At 42.9% G+C, this 12,765-nt stretch overlaps 1 protein-coding gene across 1 annotated transcript in view; it reads left to right on the forward strand.

The window, feature by feature from the left end:
- Positions 1 to 5,553: 5,553 nt before the first annotated feature.
- The window catches only part of LOC129020624 (small ribosomal subunit protein eS27-like), a 143,605-nt gene continuing 136,393 nt past the window's right edge, over positions 5,554 to 12,765 (forward strand). The window contains exon 1 of the mRNA XM_054465212.2: positions 5,554 to 5,870. Within this exon, the coding sequence (XP_054321187.2) occupies positions 5,715 to 5,870 (156 nt within the window). The 5' untranslated portion in view covers positions 5,554 to 5,714. The remainder of the gene's footprint in view (positions 5,871 to 12,765) is intronic.

Consider the following 12,765-nt stretch of genomic DNA (forward strand, 5'->3'; position numbering starts at 1 on the left):
GCCTGTTGTACCATACCTGCTTCTTCATGCTGTTCATGTTTAAAAAAAAAAAAAATTCTGAGATGGCGCTGCTGGATGTGAGTGCTGGAAATGGGGAGCCACCTTTGTCCTAGGGAATTAGGAGCTGACCAGATACCTCCTGAGTGCCCCCCAGCACAAGTGGGGAGTGGTGTTGCACTAAATGATGCCCCCCATTCCCGCCACCAAGGATGTGTTCATATTAGCTCAATGAATATACAATGCAGAGACCTAAATGAAGACACGTGAATGGGTGTATGTGGACATCAGCTTGCAGCTGGGAAACAGGTGCCTCTCATTCTCCCCAGCAAGTGTGGAAGGTGTCCATGCCCATGTATGTATAGATCTGGCCTTCTTAATTTGTTCACAACTCCAGGTCTGTTCTGAGTGAATGACGTGCAGATGAGATTTCTCAGGTCATTGGTATATTTGACATTGTGGCTGCTGCTTTTGCTGCCACTACCCCCAGGCCCAACCTGGCTTAAAGTCCAGGCTTTAGGTCAAAAAGACGGAGGGCTTCCTGTGTTCTGGGATGGGAAGTTCCAGATCTGTGGTAGGACTGGGGGTTGGGGTACACGTTAGTTCTGTGCAGGATGTGAGCTGCAGTGGTTTTATTAATTGTGATTGCCCTGGCCTGGTTGTAGCTCCGGGTGGGGAGAAGGAATCAATAGTGGTGTTTCCCCAGATATCCATGTGCCCAGCCCTGGCCTTCCTGCCCTCAGGCCCAGAAGTAAGCACCACCACAGACTCTGACTTGCCTCCCTATCCCTGTACCCCAGATGGGAATACCTTGAAGGCTACAATCTGAATGTATTATTCTCCCCGTTTTAACCAGACCTGCCTAACACCCAGTGTGGGAGTGAGGGTTGGATGGGTGGGGGACCTGGGGAGAACCAGAGTGGAATCATAAATCCTTGGGAAAAGTTAAAGATACAGAAGTGGTGGTAACCTCTCCATGAAGCCCAGCTCCCTACCTGATTCTTGCCACACAGCCCCTCCTACAGACACTGTAGGGTGGCTCTGGGGGTTGTTGGGGATCCCTATAGGCCCAGGCTGCTCTCTGTCCCCACCTGCCTGTGCTCCTTCTCTGTTTTTTGTTGTTATTCTTGTTTCCTTGTTTTGTTTTGTTTTTCAGATGGCAGTTTCATTCTTGTTGCCCAGGCTGGAGTGCAATGGCGCGATTTTGACTCACTGCAACTTCTACCTCCTGGGTTCAAATGATTCTCCTGCCTCAGCCTCCTGAGTAGCTGGGATTACAGGTGCTCACCACCACACATGGCTAATTATTGTATTTTTAGTAGAGAAGGGTTTTCGCCATGTTGACCAGCCTCATCTCAAACTCCTGACCTCAGGTGATCCGCCTGCCTCAGCTTCCCAAAGTGCTGAGATTACAGCTGTGAGCCACCACACCCGGCCCCTGTGCTCCTTCTCTTTGCCAGCTGTCAGGGCCCTAACGTGGAGGAGGAGGCAGGTCCTCAGTCTCAGGTATAGCTGAATGTCTTTTGGAGTGTTTGAAGCATGCTATATGTCTTAGAAATTCTAAAAAGTAAAACGAATTCCAATTGTAATGTCTGTTAGTTTTCCTGAGCCAACTGAAAGAAAAGGATTTTTCACCTGAAATTTTTAAATGACACCCAAGGATAGCCACCAGTGTCTGGGCCATGGAAACCTCCTACGTGCTTCCCACCCCCAGTTTGATTTGCAGCCTTATGATTGTGTTGCCCTGAACATACTTTCCTCTGGTAAATATGGTTCACATGGTTAACACCACTTCATGAGAGGGGGGCAACATGTAGAGATGAGAATGGATTGTCTTTAGTTTCCATTGTGCCTCTTTGTCACTTGAGAGGCCCATTTTTCCTGGCTGATTCCATAAGTGTGTTAGTGTTGTCAGACACCTCTGGACAACTCGAATGACAAGGGGCTGTTGTTTTATAAAGGAAACAAAGCCTTTAGATGTGAAATCCTTCTTTTCTTTTTCCCTTCTTTTAGGTGAAATGCTTCAGTTTTTTTTTTTTAAGGGTAAACAGTGGTATCTCAGCAGGTTTAGTGTGAGAATTGGCATGTGCTAGGTTGTGGTTTCAGTGTGGATGGGCAGTTCCCAAGATAGAGAACCAGATCTCACTGAATTGCAGGAGCCACACTTTCTCTTTTTCACATCCCCCACCGTGTGCACGTGTGTGTGTGTGTGTGTGTGTGTGTGTTTACACATACAGGTCTCACTCTGTCACCCAAACTGGAGTGCAGTGGCTGAATGATGAGTCACTGCAGCTTCAAACTTTCAGTCTTAAGTGATCCTCCCACCTCAGCCTCCCCAGTAGCTGGGACAACAGGCATGCACCAGCCTGCCTGGCTTTTTTTTTTTTTTTTTTTTTTTTTTTTTTAAAGTAGAGACAGAGCCTTGCCATGTTGGGTAGGCTGGTCTTGAACTCCTGAGCTCAAGCAATCTGCCCACATTGGCTTCCCAATGTACTGAATTACAGACATAAGCCACTGTGCCCGACCTAGTTTTATTATCTGATTACACAAGGTATTTCTTCATAACAATTCACTGAGCTTTACTTGAATGAAGAATTTGTGCATGTATTTCTCTATGCATGTTACATATCAATAAAAAATTACATAGTACATATTTGCACAAAATGCTAATTCACTATCTCAAAATAACAGCAGTATTTTTTTTGCTTGTTTCATGGTGAGACACACTCACTCAGAACATGATCATACTTCTCTATCACGACACACTTATTTCACAGTTTTTTATGGCTCTACAAACAATAGAAATAAAGAAGGGGTCTCTTGTGTGCACTTATGGGGTATACTCAAATGTAGAGAATTTTGCAGCCAACATTATATATGAAAAAACTTACACCTTGATAGGTGAAAGATGAAGGGCCAGCCTGGGTGAGAAATTTTTATGGGATATTTGTTCCCTCACAATATCAGAAACAGAATATCGGTCCACTGCTCTTAACCTACTTCACAAGTTAAGGACAACTTTTTCACTATAAGTTAAGGAGCATTTCCAGGATGCCCTTACTCTTCTGAATGGCCATCATGTGTTAGGTCTTTCTTTCCATGGTATAAAGTAAATGAGGCAATGGTTAGAAATGTATCCCCCCAATAGGGCTCTATAGAAGATTATACTGTAAAGGCTATGGTTACACAATAGATTTTAAATTTACTTACTAAAGTTGTGCTAAATAATATTATTTCTTTCTTTCTTTCTTTTTTTTTTTTTTTTTGAGATGGAGTCTCACTCTGTCACCCAGGCTGGAGTGCAGTGGCTCGATCTCAGCTCACTGCAAGCTCCGCCTCCCAGGTTCACACCATTCTCCTGCCTCAGCCTCCTGAGTAGCTGGGACTACAGGCGCCCACCACCATGCCCAGCTAATTTTTTGTATTTTTACTAGAGTCGGGGTTTCACCATGTTAGCCAGGATGGTCTCGATCTCCTGACCTCGTGATCCGCCCATCTCGGCCTCCCAAAGTGCTGGGATTACAAGCGTGAGCCACTGCGCCCAGCAATAATATTATTTCTTTTAGTTACTTATTGGATGAACAGAGAAGTACCTGTGAACTTGCTAACACTGATAGTTGCACCTGGAGAAATACATAGTGTAGGCTCCCTGAGCCTACTGTGCACACACAGAGATGCAGTTGTAGAGGATTAATGAACAATGTGCTTGGTTGAAATGAGTAGACCACTTATCTAGCTAACTATTAGACCTATTTAATTTTAGTTGGTTGTTCATGGGGACCCTGGCTAAAAAGCATGCTTCAAACTCTTGGTATCATCCTCCTGATAGTTGAAATAGTAGTGTCTCCCTACTTCACTGTATTCTCTCAAAAGTTATAAATGTTTGCATGCGGTCATCTCCAGAATGTCAAATGGTCTCTTTTAAACCAGAATGACAGAAACTCAAAGACATATGTGACTATGAAGACACCATAACCTATGAATGACATGATAAGGACAACCCAAAATAGGCCAGGTGCGGTGACTGTAACCTCAGCACTTTGGGAGACTGAAGTGGGTGGATCATGAGGTCAGGAGTTTGAGACAAGCCTGGGCAACACAGTGAAACCCCATCTCTACTAAAAATACAAAAATTGGCCTGGCGCGGTGGCTCAGGCCTGTAATCCCAGCACTTTGGGAGGCCGAGGTGGGTGGATCATGAGGTCAGGAGATGGAGACCATCCTGGGTAACACGGTGAAACCCTGTCTGTACTAAAAATACAAAAAATTAGCCAGCTGTGGTGGCACGAGCCTGTAGTCCCAGCTACTCGGAAGGCTGAGGCGGGAGAATTGCTTGAACCCAGGATGGGGAGGTAGCAGTGAGCTGAGATAGTGCCACTGCACTCCAGCCTGCACTCCAGCCTGGACAACAAAGCAAGATTTCATCTTAAAAAGAAAAGAAAGAAAGAAAGAAAAAAAGATAATGGAAACAGAGTGGCACTAAGGCCCTGAGTTTTGGTCACACCGTGACCTATGTGAAAGCTTACAAATGGGGTAATTTTTTTTTTTTTTTTTTTTTTTTGAGATGGAATCTTGTTTTGTTGCCCAGGCTGGAGTGCAGTGGTGCAATCTCGGCTCAATGCAACCTCTGCCTCACGGGTTCAAGTGATTCTTCTGCCTCAGCCTCCCGAGTAGCTGAGACTACAAGGTGTGTACCACCACACCCGGCTAATTTTTGTGTTTTTGCTAGAGACGAGGTTTCACCATACTGGCCAGGCTGGTCTGGATCTCCTGACCTTTTGATCCACCAGCCTCGGCCTCCCAAAGTGCTCAGATTACAGACCTGAGCCACTGCGCCCTGCCTGGGGTGAATTTTTTAAACAAAATTATTTATGGCCATCATCTGGACTGAGCATGTGCACTCTTCCCAAACAGACCAAAACAAAACCAAGTGAGTCACTCATGCCAAAAGTGAGCTAATCAAACCTAAAATTTAAGAAAATACCTAGATCTTAAAACAGACCAGTTTTTCTTTGGGAGGCGGAGGCGAGTGGACACCTGAGGTCAGGAGTTCGAGACCAGTATGACCAACATGGAGAAACCCGTCTCTACTAAAAATACAGAATTAAGGCTGGGCGCGGTGGCTCATGCCTGTAATCCCAGCACTTTGGGAGGCTGAGGTGGGTGGATCTCATCAACTTCAGCATCCAGGAAGAAGCATAAAAGATTTTAAAAAGAGAGAGAGAGCAAAGAACACAGAAGAAAAACCACAGCAACTCACTCTAAGTGCTGTTGAAGCCAACTAAAAGTGGGGCTAGAAAACAGAGGAAGAAGGTTTGAGTAGTTTCACGTACTCAGGAGGCCGAATGGAAAGACCACCTGGGCGAGACTGGGGAGATCGAGGCTGCAGGGAATCACAATCGCATCCTTCTCCTGGACCTGAAGAGTACTGCCACTGGTGACAGCTTTCTGGTCTACCTTAGACATGGCAAGCTGGCAGCCAAGTCCAATGCTCATGGCTGAAGTCTGTCTTAACACAAATAAACTAACAACCAACAGTAAATATATATTTTTTTATCCAAAATGTGTTTATTGAGATGGTTTCCCACTCATCTTGATTCAGAGTGCTTTTAGTGCTGCTTCCTCCTGAAGGAACATCCTTCTGTAAGCCTTGCTTTTCCTCCTGTAGGCTGGCAGAGGACAGTGGAGCAGCCAACACACAAAACTACCGTTTGTGCATGGCTAAAGACCATGGTGATTTTATAGCATCCTGGGCATTTCACATCCATGAAGTAGGAATTGAGGCTCTGCACCAGGCGTTTCTTCTTGTGTTTCCTCTTCTCTTCTGGAGAGGGATGAAGGAGATCCTTTGCGAGAGGCATGTTCTCGTGTGGGTAGGTCGTCACCGCCAGAAAGCCCAACAGTAAATATTTAATGAAAATAATAACAAATAATAACAAGACAAATAAATAAGTGAGAGGGAACACAGATAAAAGGTAATTAATGTCACAGTTAATTGTTGTCTCTCTTTCTCTGTCTCTTCCTCAATCTCCATGTGTCACACTTTCACCCAGGCTGGAGTGCACGTGTGTGGTCACAGCTCATTGCTGATCACTCACCTGCACTCCAGCCAGAATGTGATAGAGTAAGAAGACTTAGCTAAAAATAATGATTATATATATATATATTAAAAAAAGTCAATTTCAGCGTGCAGAAAGGAGCATAAGAAAATAAAAGAGAGAGAAAGAGCAAAGAACAAAGGAAAAAAAAAAAATCAGAGCAACTCCCTGTAAGTACTGTGGAAGCAAACTAAAAGTGGAGCTGGAAAAAAAAAAGAACAGAGGAAGAAGGTCCAAGTATTTACAGGTACTCAGGAGGCCAAGATGGATGGGACGACCACCTAGGAAAGACCAGGGAGATTAATATCACAGTGAATCACAATTGCATTCCTCTGCCTTACCTGAACAATACTTCTGCTGGTGAGAGCTATCTGATAGACCTTAGAAATGGCAAGCTGGCAGCCAAGTCCAATGTTCGCAGCCAACGTCTGCCTCAAAATTAATAAATAACTAACAGTAAATAATAAGAAAGAAACGATAATGGACAATAATATTACCAATAAATAAGTGGGAGTGAACAAAAATAAAAGGTAATTAAAATCACAATTAACTGTATCTCTCTCTGTGTCTATTTCTCTGCCTCTCTCTGTCTTTCTGTTTCAGTCTGGGTCTGTGTCTCTCTGTCTTTCTGAATCTCTCTTCCCTGATCTCCATGTGTCACACTGTCAAACCCAGGCTGGAGTGAAGGTGTGTGGTCACAGCTCACTGCTGATCATGCATCTGCACTCCAGCCAGGGTGTGACAGATTGAGAAGACCTAGCTAAAAAAAAAATGTGTATATATAAAACATCAACTTCAGCATACAGGAAACAGCGTAAAAAATAAAAATAAAAAAAAGAGAGAAAGAGAGCAAAGAACAAAGAAGAACAACTACAGCAACTCTAAGTACTGTGGAAGCAAACTGAAAGTGGGGTTAGAAGTAAAACAGAGGAAGAAGGTCTGAGTAGTCACAGGTACTTGGGAGGCCAAGATGGGAAGACCACCTGGATGAGACTGGGGAGATCAAGGCTGCAGTGAATCATCATCACATCTCTCTTCTGGACCTCAATGGTACTGCTGCCAGCAAGAGCCAAATGGTCAACCTTAGACATGGCAAGCTGGCGGCCAAGTCCAACACTCATGGCTGACATCTGTCATAAAATGTATAAACAAATAAACCAACAATAATTTTTTTTTTGAGATGGAGTTTTGCTCTTGTTGTGCCCAGGCTGGAGTACAGTGGCACAATCTTGGCTCACCGCAACCTCTGCCTCCCAGGTTCAAGTGATTGTCCTGCCTCAGCCTCCGGAGTAGCTGGGATTACATGCATGCACCACCACGCCTGGCTAATTTTGTAGTTTTAGTAGAGTTGAGGTTTCTTCATGTTGGTCAAGCTGGTCTGAAACTCCTGACCTCAGTTGGTTTGCCCGCCTCGGCCTCTCAAAGTGCTGGGATTACAGGCATGAACCACCTTGCCTGGCACATAAATATTTAACAAAAACAAAGAAATAACAAACAATAATAAGACCAATAAATAAATAAGTGGGAGTGAACAAAGGTAAAATGGAATTAATATAACAACTAATTGTTGTCTGTCTCCCTGTCTCTCTCTGTTTCTGTCTCTCTGCCACTGTCTGTTTGTGTCTCTGTCTCTGTGTCCCTCTCTCCATTGCTCTCCATGTGTCACACTGTCACACACAGGCTGGAGGGCAGGGGCATGGTAACGGCTCACTGCTCATCCAGCACCTACACTCCAGCCAGGGTGTGACAGTGAGAAGACCTACCAAAAATAAAATTTAAACATCCATGTCAGCATTCAGGAAGGAGGGTAACAAAAAAGAAAAAAGAAACAGAACAAAGAACAAAGAAGAAAGACCACAGCAACCACCTCTAAATACCGTGGAAACAAAATGAAAGTGGGAGTAGAAAAAAAAAAGAAGGAAGATGGCCTGAGTAGTCCCAGGTAAATGGGAGGCTGAGATGGGAAGTCCTCCGGGTGAGACCGGGAAGATCGTTGCTGCACTGAATCATGATGGCATCCCTCTGGTGGGCCTGAACAATACTGCTGCCAGTGAGAGCCATCTGGTCAACCTTACCACCAGCGAGAGCCATCTGTTTGACCTTAGACATGGCGAGCTGGCAACTAAGTCCAATGCTCACAGCCAACATCTGTTACAAAATAAATATACAAAAAAACCAATAGTAGATATTTAACAATAACTAAGAAATAATAGGCTGGGCGTGGTGGCTCACACCTGTAATCCCAGCACTTTGGGAGGCCGAGATGGGCGGATCACAAGGTCAGGAGATCGAGACCATCCTGGCTAACACAGTGAAACCCCGTCTCTACTAAAAATACAAAAAATTAGCTGGGCATGGTGGCGGGCGCCTGTAGTCCCAGCTACTCAGGAGGCTAAGGCAGGAGAATGGCGTGAACCTGGGAGGCGGAGCTTGCAGTGAGCCCAGATGGCGCCACTGCACTCCAGCCTGGGCGACAGAGCGAGACTCCATCTCAAAAAAAAAAAAAGAAATAACAACAAATAATATTAAAGACCAATAAATAAATGAGAGTGAAAAAGGGTAAAAGGTAATTAATATCACAATTAAGATCTTCTTCTCTATTTTTCTCTCTCTCTGATTGTCACACTCACGCTGCAGTGTGTCAAAAAAAACTAAGAGGTCAACTTCAGCATGCAGAAAGGAACATAGAAAAATATAGAGAGAAGAACAAAGATTTAAAACAACAGCAAGTCCTTACCCTAAGTACTGTGGAAGAAACTGAAAGTGGGGTTAGAACCAAAACAGAGGAAGTAGGTCCTAGTAGTCCCAGGTACTTGAGAGGCTGAGATGGGAAGACTACCCTTGTGAGACCAAGATCGAGGCCACAGTGGATCATAATCACATCCCTCTGCTGGACCTGAAACGGTATGGCCACCAGCGAGGCCATCTGGTCGACCTCAGTCATGGCAAGCTGGCAGCTAAGCCCAACGCTCATGGCCAATATCCATCACAAAATATATAAACAAACCAACAGTAAATATTTAATAATATCAAAGAAATTATAACAACAAACATTAAACACCAGTAAATAAATCAGTGGAAGTGAACAAAGGTAAAAAGTAATTAATATTACAATTAAGATCTTCTTCACTCTTTCTCTCTCTCTCTCTGCATTTGTCACACCCAGCTGGAGTGTGACCAAAAAATCTAAAAGGTAAACTTAAGCGTGTAGAAAGCTATGTAGGAAAATAGAGACAGAAAAGAAAAAAAAAAGTAAAAGAACAGCAAGTCATTATAAGTATTCTGGAAACAAACTGAAAGTGGGGTTAGAAAAAAAATAGGAAGAAGAAGGTCTCAGTAGTCCCAGGTACTCAAGGAGGCCAAGATGGGAAGACCACCCAGATGAGACTGGGGAGATGAAGGCTGCAGTGGATCACAATTGCATCCCTCTGCTGGACCTGAATGGTACTGCCACAGGTGAGAGCCATCTAGTGAACCTTAGACATGGCAAGCTGGCAGCTAAGTCCAAGGGTCATGGGTAGCATCTGTCTCAAAATTAATAAACAAAAATACCAACAGTAAAAAAAAAATTAACAATAACAAAGAAATAACAAACAATATTAAGGACCAATAAGTAAATAAGTGGGAGAGAAAAAAATAAAAGGTAATTAATATCACAATTAAGATCTTCTCTCTCTGTCTCTCTCTTTTTGTCACATCCAGGCTGAAGTGTGACAAATGAAAAATAACCTAAAAATTCAACTGCAATGTGCACGAAAGACCATAGGAAAATAAAGAAAAGAACAAACAAGAAAAACAACAGCAAGTCACTCTAAGTACCGTGGAACAAACTGAAAGTGGGGTTAGTCTGTAATATTGTTTGTTATTCTTTCTTTGTTATTGTTAAATATTTACTGTTGGGTTTTTTTGTTTATTTATTTTGAGACTGATATCGGCCTCAAGGCTTGGACTTAGCTTCCAGCTTACCGTCTTTAAGGCTGACCAGATGACTGACTCTCGCTTTGCCATGTCTAAGGTTGACTGGATGGCTCTCACTGGAGGTAGCACCATTCAGGTCCAGCAGAGGGATGCGATTGTGATTCACTGTGGCCTCGATCTCCCCGGTCCCACCCAGGTGATCTTCCCATCTCAGCCTACCGAGTACTGGGGACTACTCGGACCTTCTTCCTCTGTTTTTTTCCTAAACACACTTCCAGTTTGTTTCCACAATACTTAGAGTGACTTGTTGTTTATCTTCTTTGTTCTTTTGTCTCTCTATTCTCCTATGCTCCTTCCTGTACGCTGAAGCTGACCTTTTGGTGGTTTTTTTGTTTTTTGTTTTTGTCACACTCCAGACTGGGTGTGATAAAGAGACAGAGAGAGAGAGTGTGTGTGTGTGTGAGAGAGAAAATAAATCTTAATTGTGATACTAATTACCTTTTACCTTTGTTCATTCCCATTTATTTATTTATTGGTCTTTAATATTGTTTGTTATTCTTTGTTATCATTATATATTTACTGTAGGTTTTTAAATTTATTTTGAGACAGATGTCGGTCTCAAGCGTTGGGCTTAGCTGCCAGCTTTCCATGTCTAAGTTTGACCAGATGGCTCTGGCCTTGTCGTGTCTAAGGTCGTCCATATGACTCTCGCCAGTGGCAGTACCGTTCAGGTCCAGCAGGGGAATACGATCGTGATTCACTCTGGCCTTGACCTCCCTGGTCTTGCCCAGGTGGTCTACCCATCTCTACCTCTTGAATACCTGGGACTACTCGAACCTTCTTCCTCTGTTTTTTTCTAACCCCACTTTCAGTTTCTTTCCACAGTACATAGAGTGATTTCCTGTTGTTTTTCTTCTTTGTTCTTTTCTCTCAGTGTTTTCCTACACTCCTTCCTGCATGCTGAGGTTGACGTTTTGTTGTTTTGTTGTGTGACTACCTGGATAAGACTGGAAAGATCAAAGCTGCAGTGAATCAGGATTGTATCCCTCTGCTGGAGCTGAATGGGACTGCTGCTGGCAAGAGCCATATGGTCAACCTTAGACATAGCAAAACATGAGCCATCTGGAGGACCTTAGACATGGCAAGGCAAGAGCCATCTGGTCGACCATAGGCATGGTAATCTCGTGGCTAAGTCCAACGCTCACAGCCAACAGCTGTCTCAAAATAAATAAACAAAAAAACCCAACAGTAAATATTTAACAATAACAAAGAAATAATAACAAACAATATTAAAGAAAATAAATAAGGAGGAGTGAAAAAGGTAAAGAGTACAATAAATATCACAATGAAGATTTTCTCCTCTCTCTTTCTCTCCATTTGTGACACCCAGGCTAAAGTGTGACCAAAAAAAAAAAAAAAAGAAAGAAAGAAAATAGGTTAACTTCAGCTTATAGGAAGAAGTGTAGGAAAATAGAGGAAAGAACAAAGAAGAAAATCAATAGCAAGTCACTATAAGTACTGTGGAAATAAACCGAAAGTCGGTTTAGAAAAAAAAAATACAGAAAAAGAAGTTCTGAGTAGTCCTGGGTACTTGGGAGGCTGAGATGAGAAGACCACCCAGGTGTGACCAGGGAGACTGAGGCTGCAGTGAATCATGATCACATCCTTCTGCTGGAACTGAACAGTACTGCCACCAGTGAGAGCCATATGGTGAATCTTCGACATGGCAAGGGAAGAGCCATCTGGTCGACCTTAGACATGTCAGGGTGAGAACCATCTGGTCAACCTTAGACATGGCAAGCTGGCAGCTAAGTCCAATGCTCACTGCCAACATCTCTCAAAATAAATAAACAAAAAAAAGTAAATATTTAACAATAAGAAAGAAATGATAACAATATTAAACACCAATAAATAAATGAGAGTTAACAAAGGTAATTAATATCACAATTAAGATCTTTCTCTCTCTCTCTCTCTCTCTGTGTGTCTCTCCCCTTTGTCACACCCAGGCTAGAGTGTGATAAAAAAATATTTAAAAGGTTAACTTCACTGAGGGGGAAGGAGCATAGGAAAATAGAGAAAAGAACAAAGAAGAAAAACAAGAGCAGGTCACTCTAAGTACTTTGGAAACAAACTATCAGTAGGGTTAGATAAAAAACAGAGAAAGAAGGTTGTTTCAGGTACACGGGAGGCCAAGATGGATAGATCACCCAGGTGAGACTGGGAACATTGAGGTCACAGTGACTCATGATCATATCCCTCTGCTGCACATAAACTGTACTGTCACCAGCGAGAGCCATCTGCTCGACCTTATACATAGCAAGGCAAGAGATACCTAGTTGACCTTAGACATGGCAAGCTGGCAGCTAAGTCCAATGCTTGTGGCTGAGATCTGTCAAAAAATAAATACACAAAGAAAACAACAGTAGATATTTAACAATAACAAATAAATAGTAACATACAATATTATTGACCAATAAATAAATAAGTGGAAGTGAACAATAATAAAAGGTAATTAACATCACAATTAAGATCTCTTTTCTCTTTCTCTCTGTATGTCACACCCAGGCTGCAGTGTGATAAAAAAAATCTAAAAGTCAACCTCGGCGTGCAGGAAGGAGTGTAGGAAAATACTGAGAGAAAAGAACAAAGAAGAAAAACAACAGCAAATCACTGTATGTACTGTGGAAAGAAAGTGAAAGTGGGGTTAGAAAAAAACAGAGGAAGAAGGTTCAAGTAGTCTCAGGTATCCAAG

The sequence above is a fragment of the Pongo pygmaeus genome, chromosome 20, assembly GCF_028885625.2.
Source record: "Pongo pygmaeus isolate AG05252 chromosome 20, NHGRI_mPonPyg2-v2.0_pri, whole genome shotgun sequence".
NCBI lineage: Eukaryota > Metazoa > Chordata > Mammalia > Primates > Hominidae > Pongo > Pongo pygmaeus.